Here is a 25,202-nt window from a genome sequence, read left to right on the forward strand (position 1 = left end):
GAGGAGGAGTTTCGTTTAGTTTTGTCAGAACTCACCAAATACAACGTAATGAAGCAGGATCAACGTATTCGATCCAATTCTCGTAAGACCAGTGGTATTAGCGAAGACGAGAAAAAAAAGTTTATAGAACAGGGGAGACAACAAGCGTGTCAATTATTCCGTGCCAAAACCAAAGAACTGGTTGGAGATTAAAAATAGATTGCTTACTATCTTTAGATCACCTTTAGAAGAATGCTTACATAAGTATATAATAATGGAAAATTACAAACCAACCAAGGAAGAACTTGAAAAAGCTATCGAAACATTTATGCTCAGGGACAAAATTATCAAATGGAGAGAATTACCACAGGGTATATATTATATCAGTGATGTCAAACCAACCAAATACGGTCATCAATTGTTTCTTTCCAATTACCAAGAAGAGTATATAGCTCCTAGTAAAATGAACAAAGAACTTAGTAAAAATGTTGAATATCACCTTGTTAAAAATAATGGTATGCGTATGAGTAAAAATAATAGAGAATATTTTCATTACAATTTAGTTTAATCTCATGACGATAGTTGAATCGCATCATCATTTACACATAAAAAATTCCCTCTGTAGTGGTGGTCTAGGTATATAAATCTGGCTCCAGTGGGGTTGCGGCAGAACCATCATTACCTATACTACTTGGGTACAATGTGTGAAGACTATTTCTGGTGTCCCATGGCTTGATATTGCTGGAAGTTACTAAGAGCTCATTAAAACCAACCTCACTCACTCACTCTGATTAATTTTGTGTTCTAATGGTGTAGTAGTTCTAGCTATTTCTATCTTCAATAGTTTTGTAGATGTTTTTTATGTTTGTCTATTTTGTTATAGTCTTCCTACGGAAGTAAAGAGGTAAATTTTCATTACTAGATGTTGTATGTAGCCACTAGTTCTTATTATCATTTAGATATTTTAGTTTTTCAGTGAAAATATTTCATTATTGTTTTGTAATTAACTAACATGTACTCTCCATTACTATATTTTTTGTGGTATATGGCTTTAAAAAAAATAATATTCTAAAGAATGGCATGGTGTGATGCAGGGGAGAGTTGATTTCACATTTGTTCCTAACAATGGTTGTTTCAGCTCCGGTGAGATTTAAAAACATAAATATAATTTACATGTATAATATTACTTTTGGTACATTACTCTTTATATGGATTTAATAGAAAGTTAATAGAAAATAATCTTTTAATAAATCTGAATATTCTGAACTTCACCTTATTATTATGTATGAATACACATTTGTACTAATCAGCACTGCTAATGAACAATTTTATGTTATTGTTATTTTATTATTATTTTACAATTTGGCTACAGGATCTAGTTTGAAATTTACCTCAACTTACCATTTTCTTCATTTTATGTTCATTTACCTGAACTTAGAGTTGCCTGTATATCTATGTTTGTTTGTTTGTTTGTTTGTTTGTTGTTTGTTTGTTGTTTAACACCGCACTCAGCAATATTCTAGCTATATGACGGCAGTCTGTTAACAATCAAGTCTGGACCAGACAATCTAGTGGTTGACATCATGAGCATCGCTCTACGCAATTGGGATACAATGACATGCGTCAACCAAGTCAGCAAGGCTGACCACCCGATCCTGTTAGTTGCCTCTTACAAGCATAGTCGCCTGTTATGCCAAGCATTGGATGCTGAAGACCAATTCTAACTTTTGATCTTCACAGACAGTGTGTATATCTTTCCTCCTGCCCATGTGCCTATCTATCCATGCATCTGTCTATCTATCTATGCATCTGTCTATCTATCCATGCATCTGTCTATCTATCCATGCATCTGTCTATCTATCCATGCATCTGTCTATCCATGCATCTGTCTATCTATCCATGCATCGGGCGGTTGGGTAGCCTAGTGGTTAAAGCGTTTGCTCATCACGCCGAAGACCCGGGTTCGATTCCCGACATGGGTACAATGTGTGAAGCCCATTTCTGGTGTCCCCCGCCGTGATATCGCTGGAAAATTGCTAAAAGCGGCGTAAAACATACTCACTCACTCACTCACTATCCATGCATCTGTCTATCCATGCATCTGTCTATCTATCCATGCATCTATCTATCCATGCATCTGTCTATCTATCCATGCATCTGTCTATCTATTCATCCCTCTCTCTGTTATAGCCCTGTGTCCTTTTGTATTACATGATAAAGTCGCTAACAATTATATCCTCCACTCTTTCTCCTCTGAAATCTTGATGGCCATGTATACATGATTTCAGTAACCATGTCTCTAAGAATTTATTTGTCACAGAATTCTGAGCAGATGTTTTGGGGGCACATGTGGTCCTGTTGCCTAAATAATTCCGATCTGATGTGCACAGTTAGTCCAGAAACGTATGATCGTGGGTTCGAAAACCAGATTCTCTAGAAAATGTTTCTTGGTCTATCAGTGGTTAATGTTTAAGACCTGCATCAGTTCAGGCTTTCATCCCACATGTAACTGACATGCCGTGATATAACTGAAATACTGTTCAAAGCGGGGATAACCACTCATTGATCAGATTTTAAGATGGCTACCACAGGTACCATTGTCGTCATGTCTGAAAAGTCCTTTTGTCTCAACACTGAATGTTTTGTTTATATTTTTTGCATTAATGATGTGGTATGCAGAATAATAGAAATTCTTGGTGTGTGTAGTTGTATTTTTCACTTTGCTGTGGTCATTGACCTTCATATATAAGGGGGCACGGGTGGCCCAGTCGTCTAAGGCGCCGCGATTTGCTGTGCAGAGTTGCGTCCCTTGGGCACGCCAGAAACCTATGATTGTGGGTTCGAATCCCGGTTTGCCCTGATTTTGTTTCTAGGTTTGTCAGCACCATACCCATGCCCGTGGGTTTCACCGAAGTGGTAAACATCTGAGACCTGCATCACTTTGGGCTTTCCTCCCACATTAAGCTGACACGCCGCGATATAACTGGAATACTGTTAAAAGCAGCGTTAAACCAAACTCACTCACTCACTCACTCATATATAATTTTTTTGGGGGGTTTTATTGCATTTTGTACATTATTGTTTAGCCCAGGAATGATGTCTTTGAAATCTGTTCACAGAATTTTGATTTGATCCTAATTGGATGTCCATATTAAATTTTTTTTCCCCATTATTCACACATTTCTTGTGGTTTGTTTATGAAATTGTAATATACAGTAATACAAATAATTATTCATGAATATCTTGTCTTACTTGTGTATACTCTATTGCCTATTTTCCCCCACCCAATAAAGATGTAGACTAGGGTCCACATTATACAAACATGGAATGAGTTTTTGTTGTTTAGCCATGTTAGCTGAAGCAGAAACAATCTCCCTCGTATGTAGCACTAGCAACAGCCTGTCAACAAATCTCTACTGAAGTACGCAAGCTCTGTTATTACACTATCTGTTCATTGTATATCTGGCTTTGTTTCTAATCTAGTTTATTAATTGTATTCAAAATTTCATTCGATATTGTTTACATAAATTCCTGTGAAATCATGTGTGGACTGATCGGCAGATCGCATCCAGAACTACCGATAAGCAGTGTATTTGCGTAAAATACCCCCCTCCCCAAAATATTAAAAACCCAATTACTTTCAATTAATGAGGAGCTAATTTCTGAAACACAAATACAAGATAACTTACTTTTCTGAATCAGTCCTATATATTTAGAACTGTTATATACATCTTAAACAAATTTAATCTTTGGTAAATCTTAAAATGTACACTCATTTTGTAAAAAAACCAATAGACTGATGAATAGAAAGTGTAAATATATTGGTCACCCAATGAAAAATGTAATAACCCAATTAAAATAGAAACCTTCAAGTAAAAACTCAATTGCTCAAAAAGTTATCTGGAGTTGTGAAGTCACCATTATTTGCAGCAACCATGAAGAAACTACTACTATTGATGCCATGTAAAGAACCTCAGTTGTCAGAGCTGTGTTAAATTAGTTTCCAAAGTTCACTGGCCAGGAGGGCTACAAAAAATGTTGCAAGCCCTCATCATATTTTACGGCCCCAAACACTTCCGATAAACTCGAAATGAAAACACAATGACTACAAAAAAAACTTTAACTGATGATTCGTAGAAGGAAATATGTATTGACTTTTAACTAGACATTCAGGCAAGCTTTATGGAAATGTTTCTAGCCCAATTTTAAAGACACTGCTTTTTAGCTAGGGGGCAGGCAGCTATGTCGAACACTGTGTCAAAGAATGGATAGATATTTGGAGTCCTCAATGCTCATTGCTTGTTGCAGGGGGCGATTGACTAGACTCATAAACTGTAGCATTTGAGGGCTTCAATTCTGAACCACTTCTTAATGCTTCAGTTTTGCTACAAAATGGAACTGAATAAAACTGAATAAAAGTAATAAACATAGTAAATATTTCTGTTTCTATGGGGGGCACGGGTGGCCCAGTCGTCTAAAGCGCTGCGATTCGCTGTGCAGAGTCCTATGAAACCAGAAACCTATGATTCTGGGTTCGTATCCCAGTTCGCCCCGATTATGTTTCTAGGTTTGTCGGCACCATACCCGTGCTCGTGGGTTTCACCGAAGTGGTAAATGTCTGGGGCCTGCATCACTTCGGGCTTTCCTCCCACATTAAGCTGACACGCTGTGATATAACTGGAATACTGTTAAAAGCGGCGTTAAACCCAACTCACTCGCTCACTCTGTTTCTATGGCAGGACTAGCTACAGACACTGAGAGGACTAGTGAAATAAGGTATACACTAGTCCTATGGACTATTCTGAAAAAAACCCCAAATTTATCATCCAAAACTGGCTCCAACAGGAGACATTGCTTGGGTGAGATCAAGCTATATCTACATTGTAGATATCGCTGCAATAAAATTGCATCACAATGCTTTGCAGACCACTTTTGTATTTCAATATATTGTGATACTTTGGTCTGTATTGCAATGTGTATGGGAATACATGTATATTGCCATTCACATACATATATTGTGATGTGATAAGTCTGTATTGTGATATAGATTGAAATATATTCCAATGCAGATACTGCTATGTAAACTTCCTCATTTGAACCTCCCTTTTTTTTGTGGACCAAAATAGCTAATGTACTTTTCCCATTGTGTTGTGAACAAGCTCGTAGTCAAGAGGCCCGACCGCCATTATTTACCATAGTCATGCTTTATCAAGAGACGAACACAGTGACAAAATGCAGTACAAGAAATATCATTCGTCTGTGATTTGAGACAGACATATGGTAAAAACGTTTAAAAAATCATCTTGGTCACAGACTTGCTCATAGTAGATTTTTTCTTGAAGTTGGAAAAAGCTGTTCTTTTTGTTATTTTAGTCATTCTTGTTTTCTTGAACATGCCAGAAATAGAAAAAAAACCTTGAAAGTGAAAGACAGAAAAAGGCTAGTTGTCAGTTATTTGCACATATCTGATACGTTTCATACCATTATTACAAAGTTTTCAAAGTTTACAATTTTTAGAATGTGACATTTATGTGGAACGTGAAGGACATTCATCCTCCCTTGTCCTTTGGTAATGGAGAATGAAGATTGGAGTATCAAAGGAAGACTTTTCATAACACAAACTAGCGTACTTCAGTATGGAGTTGTTGACATGCTATATTTGGTCATGGTTTTTTTGTATGCAAAGTGAACAGCTGTATTTTGTTTTTTATGAATGTGTGTGTGGATTAGGAGCAGCAGCATTTTACACAGGAAGTGGTATCTCGTGGCAACTGTCACCTAGGTGTCATGTGAGGTGTGTGTGGATTAGGAGCAGCAGCATTTTACACAGGAAGTGGTATCTCGTGGCAACTGTCACCTAGGTGTCATGTGAGGTGTGTGTGGATTAGGAGCAGCAGCATTTTACACAGGAAGTGGTATCTCGTGGCAAACTGTCACATAGGTGTCATGTGAGGTGTGTGTGGATTAGGAGCGGCAGCATTTTACACAGGATATGGCTCAGTCTTGTCCTGTATGTTGACCTTTGTGCGACCATTTGACCTTTCTCAGGTTCTGAGTCAAGCTAGGTCCTCAATAATATAATAAAATGATGTGTTTGATGACAGACTGCTGTTTTCTATTTCAGAACGACATCTCAACAGGGAACATCGAGGTGATAGGGGGAGACAACCTGGCTAATCTTGAAGGAAAGGTGAGATAACTCTAACCCCTCATACTGCATAGAAAGCTCTGTCACAGATTCAGTCTCCATTTCGTATTTTACTGATACCTTCTGTTATAGAATCACGGTTGATGATACACCAGGCAATGTATAAATATAGCATGTGTGGAGTTGATTGAAAATAGCAATAGCTAAGTCAAACTCTAAGACTGTCACAGGGGCTTGTAACGCAAAAAATAACAGCTTCAAGATATATGGTAACACACAGTGTCAGTATGCTATATAAAAGGAAAGGGATGTAACGAGACCAACTCACTAAGTTCGTTCGAGGACAAATTCAACAATGTCCACTGTAAATACCCCTATAAAACTCAACACTCATTTCAAGCCAATACATTTAGAAACACAATAAGACATAGATGAAGAAAATCGAAGCCGTACTTTTGGAGCTAGCCTCTTCAGAAGCTCAAAATATTGTGAGTTTTCGAGTCCGAGTCAGAATCTCAGAATTTGTACTGATAACTTACCAATTTTTTTGTTTATTAGATTGTGTACACAAATACCAAAACACATTCAATCGATGGCACCTGTTACCCCGCCCTTCATCATTCTTTCCGCGACACATAAACCTGATGGTATAATGAGTTTACGTACATTTATTCGTTTCAAAAACCCCTTTGCCGTGCCCCTTCCACCATAGTCGACCTTGGCCTTGACATACCCTACACTGAAAAAAGTCGTGCCATTCATTTAGCAGACGATGAAGAGGACAAAAAACTATTTTATTTATAGCCAATCAGATTGCTGGCTATTCAGTGCAGGGTATGTCAGGGCCAAGGAAGTCTGTGACGGGCGGGACATGGCAAAGGGCTTATTGAGACGGAAAATCCCGAGGCAAGGGTGTTTACTGACTATTAAAGTCCAGTTTCTGCTGTGTGAGAGTTGACTTGTCATGGATTTACCTGGGTCTGTGAGAGTTGATTAGACACAGGGATTTACCTGGGTCTGTGAGAGTTGACTAGTCATGGATTTACCTTGGTCTGTGAGAGTTGACTAGTCACAGGGATTTACCTGGGTCTGTGAGAGTTGACTAGTTACAGGGAGTACCTGGGTCTGTGAGAGTTGATTAGTTACAGGGATTTACCTGGATCTGTGAGAGTTGATTAGTTACAGGGATTTACCTGGGTCTGTGAGAGTTGACTAGTCACAGGGATTTACCTGGGTCTGTGAGAGTTGACTAGTCACAGGGATTTACCTGGGTCTGTGAGAGTTGACTAGTTACAGGGAGTACCTGGGTCTGTGAGAGTTGATTAGTTACAGGGATTTACCTGGATCTGTGAGAGTTGATTAGTTACAGGGATTTACCTGGGTCTGTGAGAGTTGACTAGTCACAGGGATTTACCTGGGTCTGTGAGAGTTGACTAGTCACAGGGATTTACCTGGGTCTGTGAGAGTTGACTAGTCACAGGGATTTACCTGGGTCTGTGAGAGTTGACTATTCACAGGGATTTACCTGGGTCTGTGAGAGTTTACTAGTTACAGGGAGTACCTGGGTCTGTGAGAGTTGATTAGTTACAGGGATTTACCTGGATCTGTGAGAGTTGATTAGTTACAGGGATTTACCTGGGTCTGTGAGAGTTGACTAGTCACAGGGATTTACCTGGGTCTGTGAGAGTTGATTAGTTACAGGGATTTACCTGGGTCTGTGAGAGTTGACTAGTTACAGGGAGTACCTGGGTCTGTGAGAGTTGATTAGTTACAGGGATTTACCTGGGTCTGTGAGAGTTGACTAGTTACAGGGAGTACCTGGGTCTGTGAGAGTTGATTAGTTACAGGGATTTACCTGGGTCTGTGAGAGTTGATTAGTTACAGGGGTTTACCTGGGTCTGTGAGAGTTGACTAGTGACAGGGATGTACCTGGGTCTGTGAGAGTTGATTAGTTACAGGGATTTACCTGGGTCTGTGAGAGTTGATTAGTCACAGGGATTTACCTGGATCTGTGAGAGTTGATTAGTCACAGGGATGTACCTGGATCTGTGAGAGTTGACTCGTCACAGGGATCTATTTATTTTGATAAATAATTCTGCTTAAACTGATGTTTCAGATGACTTTTAATTTGCATCTGTTCACGTGCTGCCCCAGTGTGTAACATGTCACATAAACTCATAACAGAGATGCACATGTCTAGTTAACATACGTGAAATGTTGTGCCTTTTTTATACATTATACACTCTTGTAGATCTCATACATTATACACTCTTGTAGATCTCATACATTATACGCTCTTGTAGATCTCATACATTATACACTCTTGTAGATCTCATACATTATACACTCTTGTAGATCTCATACATTATACACTCTTGTAGATCTCATACATTATACGCTCTTGTAGATCTCATACATTATACACTCTTGTAGATCTCATGTATGTGTCTGATCCCTGCATTTGATCAGTAAATACAGATTTGTACAGAATTACAAGTAAGCAATGTGAAATCATACATTGTGTAATTAGTACTAATTAAGTACATCGAGTGTTGTGGTTTTTGAAATTTTTCAAGCAAGTTTGTACACATGCAACTCAAAATTAATTGGATAATGGTGACTTATTTTGCATATTTCAAGCACATACACCGCTTATCTGGAGCTCGGCCATGTGATCGCACAGGCACAGAAGCTTAAAAGCCTATTCTTGATGGGGTTAAAGCTTGAAGAACATCAACCATAGGCACCCTGAACTTTGAGTAGATTTCTTATAAAAGAAATGTCAGTTATATGTAACATGCAATCTACAATTTTCGTAAATTAAATGACAGCCATACTTTTTTGTGTCCCACAGGACTTACAATGTCAATTATTATTGGATTACTATCATGAACTATAGGATGCAGTATTTTCCTTCTGGAACAATTCTGAGTCATCCTATGGGCTTAATTGCTTAAACTGCTTAAAGTTAAGTGTAATTATTGACAGAAAGCCTCATGAGTCTTTCTAGACCGCAGATAAAAACCAATCGCCATAGAAATACATGAACTCCAGGTAATTACACAGGTTCTTCATGGAATCTTTTCAAATCAACATTGCTGTGAGAAATAAGTTCAGGATAAATTCTACACAAGGATATCCTCAGAGTTGTTTCATTATCTACACGTGCAGGACGACGAAGCAAGCCTTTGTATGTTTTGGTGAAAGAGATTAACCTAGCAAATCCTATTAATTTCCTCCAGCTAAGTAATTGTGTAGATCATTAAATCTTTCCTGAAGGCTGCATCATCTCGTTAGCAGACATGGATATTGATTGAGAAATCTCCAGAAGAGGGCTATTGCATGTGTGGCATGCTCGTCATCAGTGTTGATGAAGTTGATGGAAGAGTTTGTGATGAAATGTGGGGCTTGAGTAGCCAGACTTGGCCAATTCTCTGCAAATAATGTTTCTATAAGAATTGGAGTGACCAAGTCATCTGAAGCGCCAGAGTTGCATCCCTTGGCCACCCCACAAACCTTTGATTGTTGGTTCAAATCCCAGATTTGCTCTGATTATGTTTCTAGGTTTGTCCGCACCAGACCTGTGCTAATGGGTGTCACCAATGTCACCATCATCTTCCACTTACTCCCTCTTCAAGCTGACATGCTTTGATATCACTGAAATTCTGTTCAAAGTGGCGTTCAGCCAAACCCGCCTGCTCACTTCTACCAGAATGTATTTTAATGGGAGATAACCCCTTATACCTGATTTTCACATTATCCTGACCAAACCTCATGAAGCATCGTAAAATCTCTTCCCCGGTCCTGTCAAGTGAGGATGTAGGGAGATTCTGTGAGTCGGCAAGATGAGGGGGCCGAGGAGTGCACCAGCAGTAACAGGCCTTCCAATGAAAACTGACAGACTGCAACAGAAAACTGTCATATGTCTACAATACACAAGTAATCAGCAGCATAAAACAATGAGAACAAGACAATGAGAACAAGACAATGAGATCAAGACAATGAGATCAAGACAATGAGAACAAGACAATGAGAACAAGACAATGAGATCAAGACAATGAGAACAAGACAATGAGATCAAGACAATGAGAACAAGAATGAAGTTGATAGTCATGATCACGAGGATCAACAAACAGCGAGTTAAACATCTTTCAGCGCCAATATAGAATATTCTAGATGTATATTGTTGTATTGCTGCTGTCAGATTTAAATCAACTAGTTGTTTGTTGATCCTCATGACATGATTGTCAACGCCCTTCTTGTTCTGTGCTAACTAGGACTGGACTAACGAGTCTATGCATAGTCCAATCAAAATCGTGCAACGAAATTGAAATCCGGTTCGTAAAGTGGCATGCAGATTTCGGTCGATTGCAGGATTTGCAAAGCATGTGCACCACCAACACGTTGTCAACAGATATTTTCCTAATCTTTTCATGTATTTAATTAAGGTGATTTGATGCACTTCGTAATGTAAGACCAGTTTTATCACAGTATAGATATTGATTATTGATTAGATAGTCTTGACTGGGCACTGCCATTTTGTTTGAAGCAAATGCAAGTAACACAAGAGGTGGAATCTGATTGGTCCATATGAGAGGCATAGAAGGGACATAACTAGCCACTGATGGCGCTACGATTGGGCCCAGGAATTCCAGCCTAGTTCGGCAAGAGTGGAAACTGGACTTTTGTAGACAGTTAGCTCTCTTGCCTCGGGAAGATGTCATTGGAAGGCCTGAGGGAGAAGTGCAGCGCGTGATATGATAGAAACAGAACTGGGCACGTCTGCCTTTCAGTCACTTGCCCTCTGACTCTTTGCTCATCCATTTCATTCCCCTCTCTCACTCATCCTCTCCATCACTTGGTCTCTCCCACATTCACTCACTCACTCTCTGGGTCACGGGATGCAGAATCAACTACGAGTCTGCAGTTCCCTGTGTAGAGTTGTGGCCCCTTGTAGTGCATGAATCCGATGATAACTTAAATATTGTTGAAAGGGTTTTTACCTCGACTTACATCCAGAGGACTAATTTATTTAAAGTACCGTATTCGACGTAATAAGCGCCCTGCTCAAATAAGCGCCTAAGGCGATATTTGCTAATATATTGACTAGTGAACAATCTCAGTTAGCACCCCTTCAAATTGAACAATGTACACAAGACTTATTTATATGTGTATAATACACACTCATATGTTATATGCACCCTTAATTATGGGCAATTAAATTCTGGAAAAATATATCTGTCGTATATAAACATTTCAGGCTGTCAGCATAAACCACGACATTTACGATCTTTCAACTCAAAATAATATTCTAATAAGAGCCCCCTATTTCTGATTTTGGGAGCACTCACTCACTCACAATTGATCTTCAGCAAACCTTGCTCGCCGCAAGATGCGACTAGCACGATCGGGTGGTCAGACTCGCTGACTTGGTTGATGCATTTCATCATATCCGAATTACGTACATTGATGCTCATGATGTCAGTCACTGGATTGTCTGGTCCAGACTTAATTATTTACAGATCACCTTCATACAGCTGGAATATTTGCTGAGTGCAGAGTTGGACAAGAAACAAATACTCACTCTGGCTATTTAAGTGGAATCAGTGCTGTAGCTTCAGATAGTGACCTTGACCTTTGTTCTGCTATTTCAGAATGTTTTGGTTGTGGAAGACATCATCGACACTGGTGGCACGATGACGCAACTGCTCGCACTCCTGAAGGAAGTGAAGCCCAAGTCTGTCAGAGTGGCAAGGTAACATTGAGTAGGGGTCGAAGGTTATCTCAAATGTTTATGAAAGGGATCTTTATCATGAGACAAACGGACTTGGGCTGTGGGGTTCGTGCCAGTTTCTCTCCCTGCTATTCTGGTGTTCCCCCCACCCAGATATTGCTGGAATATTCCAGAAAGTGACATAAAATCATACTCACTCACTCACTCTTCCTGCTATCCCTGATCCAAGAATAATGTTGCCGTCAGTGGTTCAGATGCCTGTCAGGGAACACTTTCTAGTGTGGTTAGCGCAGGTCAGGTTAGTGAATGATGCTTAACGCCCAAGTCTGCAATATTCCAGCAATATCGTGACATCGTGAACACTTCCCATCACTATGTTGTTCTTAGTCAAGTAATGACTAGAGACCTAGAATAACGGAAGTCAAATGAGCCCCACTTTTAGCATGTACTATGTACCTACATTGGAGGGCGGTGGGGTAGCCTTGTGGTTACATTTTCACTAGTCATGCATATAATTTGGGCTCTCCATATTGTGAATTATTGTAATACAATTTATGTGCCCTTATGCCAACCCAAACAGATGATACATTACGTTGCTGATGTAATCTTAATAGTTTCCAAGGCTGTGGTTGATGTTGATGCTGTTGTTGATGTGGTTGATGTGGACACTGTGGTTGATGTGACTGTTGTGGTTGATGTGGATGCTGTGGTCAATATGGTTGATGTAGATGCTGTGATGTAGGTGTTGTTGTTGTTGTTGATGTTGTTGTTGTTGATGCGTGGTCGATGTGGTTGATGTAGATGCTGTGGTTGATATAGATGCTGTGGTTGTTGATGTGGTTGATGTGGTCACTGTGGTTGATGTGACTGTTGTGGTTGATGTGGATGCTGTGGTCAATATGGTTGATGTAGATGCTGTGATGTAGGTGTTGTTGTTGATGTTGATGTTGTTGATGCATGGATGCTGTGGTCGATGTGGTTGATATAGATGCTATGGTTGTTGTAGATGTTGTGGTTGATGTGGATGCTCTGGTCAATATGGTTGATGTAGATGCTGTGATGTAGGTGTTGTTGTTGATGTTGATGTTGTTGATGCGTGGATGCTGTGGTCGATGTGGTTGATGTACATGCTGTAGATGCTGTGGTTGATATAGATGCTGTGGTTGTTGTAGATGTTGTGGTTGATGTGGATGCTGTGGTTGATATGGTTTATGTAGATGCTGTTAATGAAGATTCTGTGGTTGATGTTGATGTTGTGTTGCAGTTTGCTGGTCAAGCGGACGTCCAGGAGTGTGGGATACAGGCCAGACTGTAAGTTGTTAATGTTGAATGTCACAAGTCAGCTCACATCTGAATTCGAAATTCCATTTCCAAAATTATCAGACACCTTAAGCAGTAACATTTGATAAGGGGTGAAAGAAGACACACTAGTTGTGATCTGTTGTGTTTTGATAATAGTTGAAAGTAATGTCAAATTAGCTCCATGCTTCCCATGGCTGGTACATAGTGAAATGTAATGATTTTGGGGGGTTTCAAAACTCGGTATGGTTTTTGTGGAGAACAACTAATCAGGGTTGGTTGTTTCACACTGCACTCAGCAGTATTCCAGCTATATGATGGCGGTCTGTAAATAATTGAGTCTGGACCAGACAATCCAGTGATTGATATGAGCATCAATCCACGCAATTGAGATACGATGACATGCTTCAACCAAGTCAGTGAGCATTAAACATAATGAAGTTAGTAAGTTAGTCATGTTTATTGATGAATATCTTCAAAAGTTATATATGTAAAGAAAGCAGAATTGTGTCATTGAACCAAGGAAAGCTGTATCTTATAAATTGCAGCCTTCCTGTGTGTTGGTCGAGACGTATGATGTCCATTATGGCATGACAGGGAAGTTATTACGAAAAAATACAAACTGGCTAACATTGTACAATTTTGTTACGTTTGATCCTGAATTGGTTGCTCTCTCTACAAAACATACCAGCATTTCCATTTCACAATCGATCCATATCACTGACAATCAACTGTTGATCAGTTTATGATTGATTTGTTTGTGTCTAATCATGAGAAATGTGTGCATTTCAGATGTAGGCTTCGAGGTGCCGGACAAGTTTGTCGTAGGCTACGCTTTGGATTTTAACGAGTACTTCAGAGATCTAAGTGTAAGTTGGTTTCTATTGCTTACTTTCTGGTATTTGTGTACTGCTCAACTGGTTTGCGACCTTGGGCAGGCATGGTGTCAAAGGTGGCCCACTACGGGCCATCTCATTAGAAAGCATCCATCTCTTTATGCCTTTGTTTGCTTGACAAGCAGTTGATCATAGCCTTAATATTTTGAGTTATGCTTGGCTTTCTGGGGATCGGGTGGCCCAGACGTGTAAGGTGCTACAGGCAGAGTTGCATCCATTGGGCGGGATGTTATCCTATGTCCTAGTTCGTCCTGATAATGATCCTTGGTTGTCGCCTGTGTTGATGGATTTTCAACAAAGTGATAAACATCAAGAAGTTGCAATGGTTTGAGCTTTCCTCAGACATTATGTTTTATTTAAACTGACAAAGGGTCAAATAACTGATGTACTGTTCAAGGCATTGTGATTGCCTCAGTGGTGTATTGGACAGAGTCTTCCTGGAGAGAGGAAGGTCGGTGGTTCCATTTGCTGGGTGTGTCATTCGAAAACACACTAATAAATTGAAGTTGTTGTTACCCTGCCTGGTGTTTGCCATTTAGTAGATAAAACAAAGACTGGTTGGCTTAGAGTCACTATACTGTGTCAGAGTGGGGTATTCATGTTAAACTGTGTCATGGTGTCTCAGTGGGCTAGCACTATAAAACCAGCTGATACATGTGTGCATGAGCATCGCTATATAAGAGCAATAATCTTGGAACTCGACATGAAACCGCATTTCACCTCACCTATGACTGCCATTCTGGCTTCAATTGTGTGAAATTGTGATTCCTGGTTTATGAGGATTTGTGTTTTAAAACTTTTTTCTTCTATTGCAGCATATCTGTGTCATCAATGACAATGGCATCAGCAAATACTCGGTGAAGAGATAGGCAAGGCGGCGGCCATATTGTTTTATACTGCAGCAGATAAGGGGAGATCATTCCAGTCGCCACTTCTCAGGTCTGCAGCGCTGATACACAACACATCCAACAACAATTTCTTTAGTTAATTGAAAGAATCGTGTTTAACAAATGGTTATGAAGAGACTCTCTATGTAGCCTACTTGTGGTTATGAAGATCATATTTTGATGAAACAGATTTGAGCTGTTTCACATCTATTAACACAGCCAGATGTGAGATAATTTGTTTATATCACCAACTTGTGTATCCAGTCCCCAAGGAAACAAATATCAACTTTACAGCATTCATTTCATTTCTGCACCTGTAACAGAAATTACTTTTTTGATCGTAGGACTTTATATGTTGTTGTTGTGTTTGTGGTGATGCAGTGGAATATCTGTTGTAGGTTGCTTAAAAAATGTTTTAGAAACATAACCATAGCCTCATTGAAAGAGTGATCATCGTGTAAGTCCTTCGTCATCCTGTATTAAAATTTGAGCAACAACAGTTGTAGTGTAATTGATGTTTCTACTGAGACTTCACCTTTTCTAAGATGTGTTTTTATATAATCTTTATTTCTACCTGGTAGTCTATTTCTGTGTCCATGTGACACAAGAAGGGGGTTAGTGGGCATTTGGGGGCACAGACACAACCTGTAGTCCGTTAGACAGAGACTAGTGAAAATTTAGATGGACCTGTTGTTTTCTCCCCTGATTTAGTTATTTTACATAACCTCTGGTTGGAAGTGAGCTGGCCGACATGACCAGTGGTGTCTACCCCTGATTTAGTCATTTTACATAACCTCTAGTTGGAAGTGAGCTGGCCGACATGACCAGTGGTGTCTACCCCTGATTTAGTTATTTTACATAACCTCTAGTTGGAAGTGAGCTGGCCGACATGACCAGTGGTGTCTACCCCTGATTTAGATGTACATTCACTTGTTAACTCCCTGCTACACTCTACTGTGGTGGCATTTAGAGTCATTCATCATGTAAATTTTAAATTAAAGGGAAATTAATAGTATTAAACATTTATGAATATTTTAACCAGATTTAGGTCAAACATGTTCAGTTTAGAAAACATTACTTCTATATGTTATCATGTTATTTTATTGGCTAATTGGAAAACATGACCCTCAATTTCAAATGTGCAGCAACGTTTTGTGGATTATGTCCCTACAGCGCTACAATGTCAGGGGTAAAAAAATGTTGCTGTAAGCCATACACGAGTCGTCGTATAATGAGAATTTATTCCCTTTTTGTTAGATAAGGCCATATTTGACTTTTAGTCCATGATTCTTGGCATCAAAGCTTCATATCAGCGATAGATTGAGGAGCCAAAACTAATGATTGTACTATACCATTCAAAGGAAGTTAAAGAACACCAGGTTCTTTCCTATTGTTATAGTTAATCTGCCATGGTATAAGTAGTATATGTTTTACATTTATAACATTAGTCCAAATTTGTAGTTATTCATTTAAGCCATGCAGAGTTGTGTCCCCTAGCCATGCCAGGATCTGGTAGTGGGATAAAATTCCATATTCACTATGATTGTGATCCTTAGTCTATCAGAACCATGCCTACCTTTGTTTGTGATTTTGACCCAAGTTATAAACGTCTGTTCACAACTTTGTCTTGGCTCTTGTATCCAGATGACACCAGTGCTGATATTCCAGTGCTTCATGGAGATACAGGTCAATGTCCACACAAAACTGTGTCTCTAGTTGTTCCAGCACCGAGACAGCATGGATTCTCAAGATTGTTTGTGATCAGTTATATCAATCATTATGGATGAATGATCTTTGATGAACAATCATTAGTGAGTCATAGAGGAAACTATACAAGTAATGATGTCGTCCTCGCTGACTTTCTTTTGCAGCTGTATATCATGATGTGAAATTCAAGCACAATTAATGGGTGTGGTGTGGGACTCTTGTCCCTGCAAGCACAGACAGACAGACAGACAGACAGACAGACTGACAGAGACACGCTGCATAAGTACAATAATTTTGGAACACGACAATGAACCTGATATCACCTAGAAAACAAGATCTTCGGTGTTTGGTTTTGCTGCTAGTAGTGCTCCCTCACCATGATATTGCTGGGGATATTGCTCACAGTGGTGTAAAACGCAACTCCCTTACTCACACTGCTTTCATGCTTTAGTTGCCTACAGTAACTGCACTGTTCCCTCGCTATTGTGCCCTCAATATAGCGCTAACTCAGTTGTAGTGCAGTAACTGCACTGTTCCCTCGCTATTGTGCCCTCAATATAGCGCTAACTCGGTTGTAGTGCAGTAACTGCACTGTTCCCTCGCTATTGTGCCCTCAATATAGCGCTAACTCGGTTGTAGTGCAGTAACTGCACTGTTCCCTCGCTATTGTGCCCTCAATATAGCGCTAACTCAGTTGTAGTGCAGTAACTGCACTGTTCCCTCGCTATTGTGCCCTCAATATAGCGCTAACTCGGTTGTAGTGCAGTAACTGCACTGTTCCCTCGCTATTGTGCCCTCAATATAGCGCTAACTCGGTTGTAGTGCAGTAACTGCACTGTTCCCTCGCTTTTGTGCCCTCAATATAGCGCTAACTCGGTTGTAGTGCAGTAACTGCACTGTTCCCTCGCTATTGTGCCCTCAATATAGCGCTAACTCGGTTGTAGTGCAGTAACTGCACTGTTCCCTCGCTATTGTGCCCTCAATATAGCGCTAACTCGGTTGTAGTGCAGTAACTGCACTGTTCCCTCGCTATTGTGCCCTCAATATAGCGCTAACTCGGTTGTAGTGCAGTAACTGCACTGTTCCCTCGCTATTGTGCCCTCAATATAGCGCTAACTCGGTTGTAGTGCAGTAACACGAGGCTTCCAAAATTTACTTCCATTTTTAGTGAACTCAAGTTTTACACAATGTCTTTCCCCCATCTCGAAAAACATTATCAGCTGATCAACGAGAAATAACAGTCAACAAATCTAGACTGAAGTACACAAATTAATGCCATTATATATTTATATATCTGGACTTCTGTTTGCAATATATTTGATTGATTTTATTCAAATTTCATTCAATATTGTTCAGTGAAATTGTATGTGAAGTGATCAGTAGATTGCACAACTCACCATTATTTACAGCAACCAGTCAGATTACTGCTATTGACGCCTTGAAACGAACTTTGGTTGCCAGAGAATTGCTACATGTATCAGTATATGCAGTAATTATATGTATTATCATTTTAAGAACATTTCATATATCTATTTGGTCAATTTCTCATTATAAAACAAGGGGGAAGTCCCTGTGCATAGTTGCTTCCCTTAGGAGTGCCAGAATCCGATGACTGTGGGTTTGAATCCTGGTTCGCCTGATTATGTTTCTAGGTTTGTCAGCACCATACCCACGCGCGTGGGTTTCACCGGAGTGGTAAACGTCTGAGACCTGCATCACTCCAGGCTTTCCTCCCATCAGTCTGACTGACACAAAGTATTACAACAGAAATACTCTTAAAAACGCAACATTCACTAACACACTCACTAAATTCATCTATGAATTTGTAATGACTGTAAAGCTGGTTGGTTGGTTTGTTGTTTAACATTTGTTTAACGCCGCACTCAGCAATATTCCAGCTATATGACGGCAGTCTTTATATAATCGAGTCTGGACCAGACAATCCAGTGATTAATATCATGAACATTACATCGTCCCGAGGTATGGGAGTGCAGTTGCCACCCTTACTGTATTAGGCTAGAATTATGGAGTTATGTTTTGGGCTGGACTAAAGTCCAATCAAAATCTGGTAAGGAAATTGACATTCGGTTTGTCAACCGCCGTGTAGATTTTGGTTTATTGCAAGATTTGTAGAGCATGTGCACCGCCAACTTGGCATCAACAGATATTTTCCAAATCCAATCATGTTCCTAATAATGGTGCTCAGGTGATTTGATGCACCTTGCGAAGTAAAACTCATTTTATTACAAATAGATCTTAACTATCGATCTAATCATCTTGACTGGCTTCGGCCATGTTGGTTGAAGCAAATGCAAGTGATATGAGAGGTGGAATCTGATTGGTCAATAGGAGGGACATAACTCGTAATAGCCACTGGTGGTGCTACAATCGAGCCACGAAACTCCAGCCTGGTTTGGCAAGGGTGGAAACGACTTTTATAGTCAGTTACCTCCCTTGCCTCGGGAAGATTGGACTATTATTGTGGGATGTGATCAGTCATTTGTTCTGTGGTTTTACTGGTTTCTTTTTGGAAGCAGGCCATTGCCTGATTTGTTTGTTATCAATAACAACTACATGGCAATCTGCTGATGGTATTGACAGGTGATGTGGGAACACAGTGTATACAAATGGGGGAGTATTGATGATAACATTAGAACTGCTACCAGATACTTTGTACTCTGTCGGTCTTAGACAGTATGGTTTGTTGTGTACACCGAAGATTTGTTTATTTCATCACAATTAAGTTGTTAATAAATGTTATATGATCTTAGTTATTTTCTTTTTAGCATGTACCTGTTACTAATGAGGAATGGGTAATTACTTTGCTAGAACTTGTTCTTGGTTCTTTTCATGTACCATATTTGCCGTAATAAGTGCCTTGGCAATTAAAAATTGGACAAATAGGGGTTCGAAATTAATTTTAAAACCATTCACAGGTCAAATTTGTTGTCAGATCGTGAGGCTGCGAAAAGTATTAGTTCCAATGTCTGTGAAACTAAACCTTTTTTCATAATTAAATATAGTTATATATCCTTCCTACTCTGCTGTGTTTACTGTAAAAAGAAAATATGTATTGTCATGTCAAATGCAGTTCTGCAAGGAATACTTACAGATTGATCGAGAAGTTTGCCAGGGGCTTGTATTGAAGCAGGGCGCTATATACGGTGAATACGGTATATGATTTAACTCAAGTTTTCGGGTGGGTGGGTGTGTGTCATTAGGGTCGCAATTGTACATTCAGGGTCTTATATGATAATATTGATATCAGATATACTGTAATTGTTTATTGAAGTTTGTATTTTGTTAATTTGATTTTACATTATAGTTGTTTTTTATTGAAATAGTCATTTCACATGTTTTTACACTGTAATACTGTTATTATTGGAAAGAATATATAGTTACATGTATAATGACATAATATCAGTTAGTGTTGTGGGCGCTCCACGTCGCTGTGCAGAGTTGCATCCCTTAGGTATGCTAGAAACCTATGATTGTGGGTTTCAAAACCCCCTATTTGCTTTGACTTGGTTCCTTGGTTTGGCAGCACCATACCTATGCATTTGGGTTCCACTAAAGTGGTAAAGATTTTAGACCTTTTATCACTTTGGGTTTTCCTCGCCCCACATTAAGCTGACAAGCCCTGACACAGTGTTAAAAGCAGCGTTAAGCCCAACTCACTCACTGAATCAGGATAGTAGCAGAGAGCAAAGAAGCTGTTTCAGAAATTCATGGTATTTGTTGTTTGATATTTTGAAGATTTCACACAGTCATGTTCGAATAAAAAATATATCCTGTACAGGGTGCTTTTAAATTTATAGTATTGAGGTACTGTTCATTGTTTAATGTCATACAGTATCTTTGTGTGACAGGTGCTTTCAGTTACCACTTTCCCATACTCAGAAAAGGTGGCACCATGGTTGGTGCCATAACACAAATACGGGTTTGATTCCCCACATTGTGGGAAGCCCATTCTTAGTGTCCTTACTGTACTCTGTTAAAAAATTGTAGCAGTTTTCATCCTCACTTGTCTAGGGAAAGTTTACTTTGGTAATGATTACCTACCCTGGAGGGTGGTGGGGTAGCCTAGTGGTTAAAGGGTTCACTAGTTAACTGAAGACAGGGTTTGGTTCCAAACATGGGTGCAATGTGTGAAACCTGTTTCTGATCTCGCTGCCATGATATGGCTGGAACATTGCTAAAAGTGGCTAAAAACCCTGCTCACTTACTCACACCTAAACAAGGTAATAGAGAATTCCACCCTCATGTCTTTGGATTTCAAATATATCAACACAAGTTGATAAAAGTTTAAAGCTCCATGCTTGCTGATGAATTTTTAACTTGTTTATACGTGTGTTGATATATTTGATGTCAAAAGACACGAGGGTGAGATTCTGTTTATCATCCAATATCATTCTCCCTACATTTTCAGTTTGTAGAAATAATAACAGTGTTTGGAATAAAAAGTACGGCTATCCAGCTTCAGTGGCAGAGAGATTAGTTATTTCATTTGATAGTAATCGATGACATCACAGTTGTCTGCAAAGCACTGTTTAGCAATTTCATTGTAGCCACTTGATCTCACCCAACGATAGCTCCTGTGAGAGCCAGTTTGGGATGATTGAGTATATTACACATCCTCATGACTTGGCCATGGATGTAGTACTGATTAAGGAAATAGGGAACACATAGAAATATAGCAACGTGCATGTTTAATGTCGCACTCGGCAATATTTCAGCTATATGAAAGCGACCTATATATAATCGAGTCTGGACCAGACAATCCTTTGATTGATATTATGAGCATTGGTCCATGTCGTCAGTGTATGATGATAGCTATGAATCAAGTCAATGAGCCTGTCAGCCGATCCGCTAAGTCGCTGTAATGTTTACATGGGTTGTTCAGACCAGTTCTAATCCAGAATCCTCGCAGGATACATAATGTAGTGAGGAGGCATGGGTGTCCCAGTCGTCTAAGGCGCCGCAATTCGCTGTGCAGAGTTGCGTCCCCTGGACACGCCAGAAACCTGTGATTCAGGGTTTGAATCCCAGTTTGCCCCGATTATGTTTCTAGGTTTATCAGCACCATACCCGTGCTCATGGGTTTCACCAAATTGGTAAACGTCTGAGACCTGCATCACTTCTGGCTTTCCTCCAACATTAAGCTGACACGCCGCAATATAACTGTAATAATGTTAAAAGCAGCGTTAAACCCAACTCACTCACTCACTCACTCACTCACTCACTCACTCACTCACTTAATACTTTCATGATCCAAACATGCAGGCTGCCATGATATAGCTTTCATGATGCAAACATGCAGGCTGCCATGTTATAGCTTTCATGATCCAAACATGCAGGCTGCCATGATATAGCTTTCATGATCCAAACATGCAGGCTGCCATGATATAGCTTTCATGATCCAAACATGCAGGCTGCCATGATATAGCTTTCATGATCCAAACATGCAGGCTGCCATGATATAGCTTTCATGATCCAAACATGCAGGCTGCCATGATATAGCTTTCATGATCCAAACATGCAGGCTGCCATGATATAGCTTTCATGATCCAAACATGCAGGCTGCCATGTTATAGCTTTCATGATCCAAACATGCAGGCTGCCATGATATAGCTTTCATGATCCAAACATGTAGGCTGCCATGATATAGCTTTTATGATCCAAACATGCAGGCTGCCATGATATAGCTTTCATGATCCAAACTTGCAGGCTGCCATGTTATAGCTTTCATGATCCAAACATGCAGGCTGCCATATAGCTTTCATGATCCAAACATGCAGGCTCCCATGATATAGCTTTCATGATCCAAACATGCAGGCTGCCATGTTATAGCTTTCATGATCCAAACATGCAGGCTGCCATGATATAGCTCTAATGATCCAAACATGCAGGCTGCTAGATATAGCTTTTATGATCCACAGTTTCAATGATAAGCACAGTTTTGATTACTCATGTGAAGGGAACTATACTTCTCAAAAGAAGTTAAGGATCACCCGATTCTTTCATATTGGTAATGTTAATCTGGCATGGCATGAGAGATGAACTATTTTAATATGAAAGAATCAGGTGATCCTTAACTTCTTTTGAGTAGTATAGATTAATGGAAATCTCTTTAAAATAAGATGTTTACTTGGATACAATACCTGTATTATTTTAATGAGTTGCATTAATTCTTACGTGAGAAACGATGGAACATAAAACGTAGTTTCTGAATTACAAAATGTGGAAGAGACCTTTCCCAATATATCATGTATAGCCTGCGTCACAACTGTCGCCCAGTAAGTTAGACGTTTTCAGGGATATTCAGTAAGATTAGGAGACAGCAGCACAGCCTTAAAGGGGGCAAATAGAACATTGTTTCATAATATCCATATATTTTATCTTTCATGAACAGAGGTCTGCGAAGTGGCCAGATGCCGTTATAGCAATGGTTCTGTCGTCTACCCAGCGTTAGCTGTAAGGAGGGAAGAGAGTATAGTGAAAACACAGGCTGTGAATACAGCGTGGAACATTTAGTTAGATGACAGAAAATCGAAAGTATGTTTGTTGTTTAACGCCATACTCGGCAATATTCCAGCTATATGACGGCTATCTGTAAATAATCGAGTCTGGATGAGACAATCCACTGATTGATACCCAATAAAAAAGAAAAGAAAAGAAGCCTTATAACGATTTGATCATAACTTTCAACAAGCTCCAGAAGTTAAACTGAAATACAATTGTAAGTAGGAAAAAACATTCAATGAAACAGTTGTGTAATGCAGTAGAAAATCGTTCAATCCTACATTCTATTTTTGATGGAATTGACCGCTTTACACAAGAGCAACAATCACTTTCTGTTTTGTTATGTCCTCGACCCACGCAACTGGAATACGATGACATGCTACAAGTCAGGAAGCCTGACCACCCGATCCCAAACAGGGTCGAACTATAAAAAAAACGCCATGTGCGATTGAAGATTGCTAACAATTATATTTGAAATATGGACCAAAAGATTTGCCATGACTAACATGAACGATGAGCCAAAAATCAGTGTCTGAAATATGCCGAAAGAGGGGAGGGGACTTACTGGGGATTTGCAAGGAAAACAAAACACAATATAGCGTAGGGAATGGACAGACCTAAAGTAAAACAAAATACAGTAAACTACTGTTATAACGAACTCAAAGGGAACACTAATTTTAGTTCGTTATAAGCGTAGTTCTTTATAAGCATATATACAACAGTTGTTTGTGTGTGTGTGTTCTTTTCCTGCGACGACACAAAGTCGACATAACTGGAATATTATTTATGGATATTCACACACGGAAGCAAGGGCATCACCGTTTAGCATTTAGCTTCACTGTCACATATTCAATCACGGGTGGCCCAGTCGACTATCAGGCGCCGCGATTCGCTGTGCAGAGTTGCGTCCCTTGGGCACGCCAGAAACCTATGATTGTGGGTTCGAATCCCGGTTCGTCCCGATTATGTTTCTAGGTTTGTCAGCGTCATACCCGTGCTCGTGGGTTTCACTGAAGTGGTAAACGTCTTAGACCTGCATCACTTCGGGCTTTCCTCCCACATTTAGCTGACACGCCGTGATATAACTGGAATACTGTTAAAAGCGGCATTTAACACAGCTCACTCTCACACATATCCAATTTTGAGCACTGCTACTTCATCAGCAATAAACATAGTCATCATAAATATCCTAAACTCTGGAGATGGCTCCAAATATATCAGCATCCCGACATTATGAACATATTTCTGCAGAATCTGAAGTCAAAGAAATCCAACTACGTGGACCGATGCTGCTGTTTTTGAAACTGATTAATGGAGTAACCTTTAGCAACACGTTTTTAACTGTATAACATCCAAGCACATAAATTGTTTCTCTCTGTTTCGTCTTTTGAAACCGACAAACTCTGAGAAGTCGGGCACGCTGTCTAAACCGACATGACAGAACGTGGTTACATAAACGGTTTCGATTTCAAATGGTTCGATATGTGTGAGTCAGTTTTGTTTTACGCCGCTTTAAATAACATTCCAGTTATGTCGACTTTGTGTGGTCGCAGGGAATGAACACACACACACACACACACACACACACACACACACACACTAATTACTGAGTCGGCCTTGGAACATGGGAATTGAAGTGTATGTGTCTAAGGCAATTGGGTATATAATAATCAGTTTTGTAGGAGTACACGCAATGCACTTCATATTGTTATCAACGTTAACTGTGTGACCACACTAATCAGGACGTCTCTCCATACATGTACATTGTAGGTGTTTTTAACCAAGAAAATGTACATGTATACACATCAACTGTACTAAAACCAGTGTCAAGGTGGTATTGATCAAACCACTACATACGTCTATGCTAGACCATACATGTATTTATGTAGATTTGTACAAGGTAAGAGACACAATCAAAGTTGATCAGCAATCACATATTCATGTCAAAAAGAATATTTAATGATAACATTATTAAAGCAGGGATATTTTACAAACTGGTGTTTACATGTATTACATCAAATGTACCTGCA

At 39.6% G+C, this 25,202-nt stretch overlaps 1 protein-coding gene across 6 annotated transcripts in view; it reads left to right on the plus strand.

Annotated features, from left to right (window-relative positions):
* The window catches only part of LOC124145350 (hypoxanthine-guanine phosphoribosyltransferase), a 48,752-nt gene extending 27,612 nt beyond the window's left edge, over nt 1-21,140 (plus strand). For 3 of the 6 annotated variants that reach the window (XM_046515094.2, XM_048390111.1, XM_046515090.2), the window contains 6 exons: nt 863-883; nt 6,104-6,169; nt 11,782-11,882; nt 13,126-13,172; nt 13,953-14,029; nt 14,872-21,140. In XM_046515094.2, the coding sequence (XP_046371050.2) occupies nt 863-883; nt 6,104-6,169; nt 11,782-11,882; nt 13,126-13,172; nt 13,953-14,029; nt 14,872-14,925 (366 nt within the window). In that variant the 3' untranslated portion in view covers nt 14,926-21,140. The remainder of the gene's footprint in view (nt 1-862; nt 884-6,103; nt 6,170-11,781; nt 11,883-13,125; nt 13,173-13,952; nt 14,030-14,871) is intronic. The other 3 variants (XM_048390110.1, XM_048390113.1, XM_046515095.2) reach the window with 1 other exon arrangement.
* The last annotated feature ends 4,062 nt before the right edge of the window (nt 21,141-25,202 follow it).

Source organism: Haliotis rufescens, unplaced genomic scaffold (genome assembly GCF_023055435.1).
Source record: "Haliotis rufescens isolate VD_foot unplaced genomic scaffold, xgHalRufe1.0.p SCAF_83, whole genome shotgun sequence".
NCBI classification, from domain to species: Eukaryota; Metazoa; Mollusca; class Gastropoda; order Lepetellida; family Haliotidae; genus Haliotis; species Haliotis rufescens.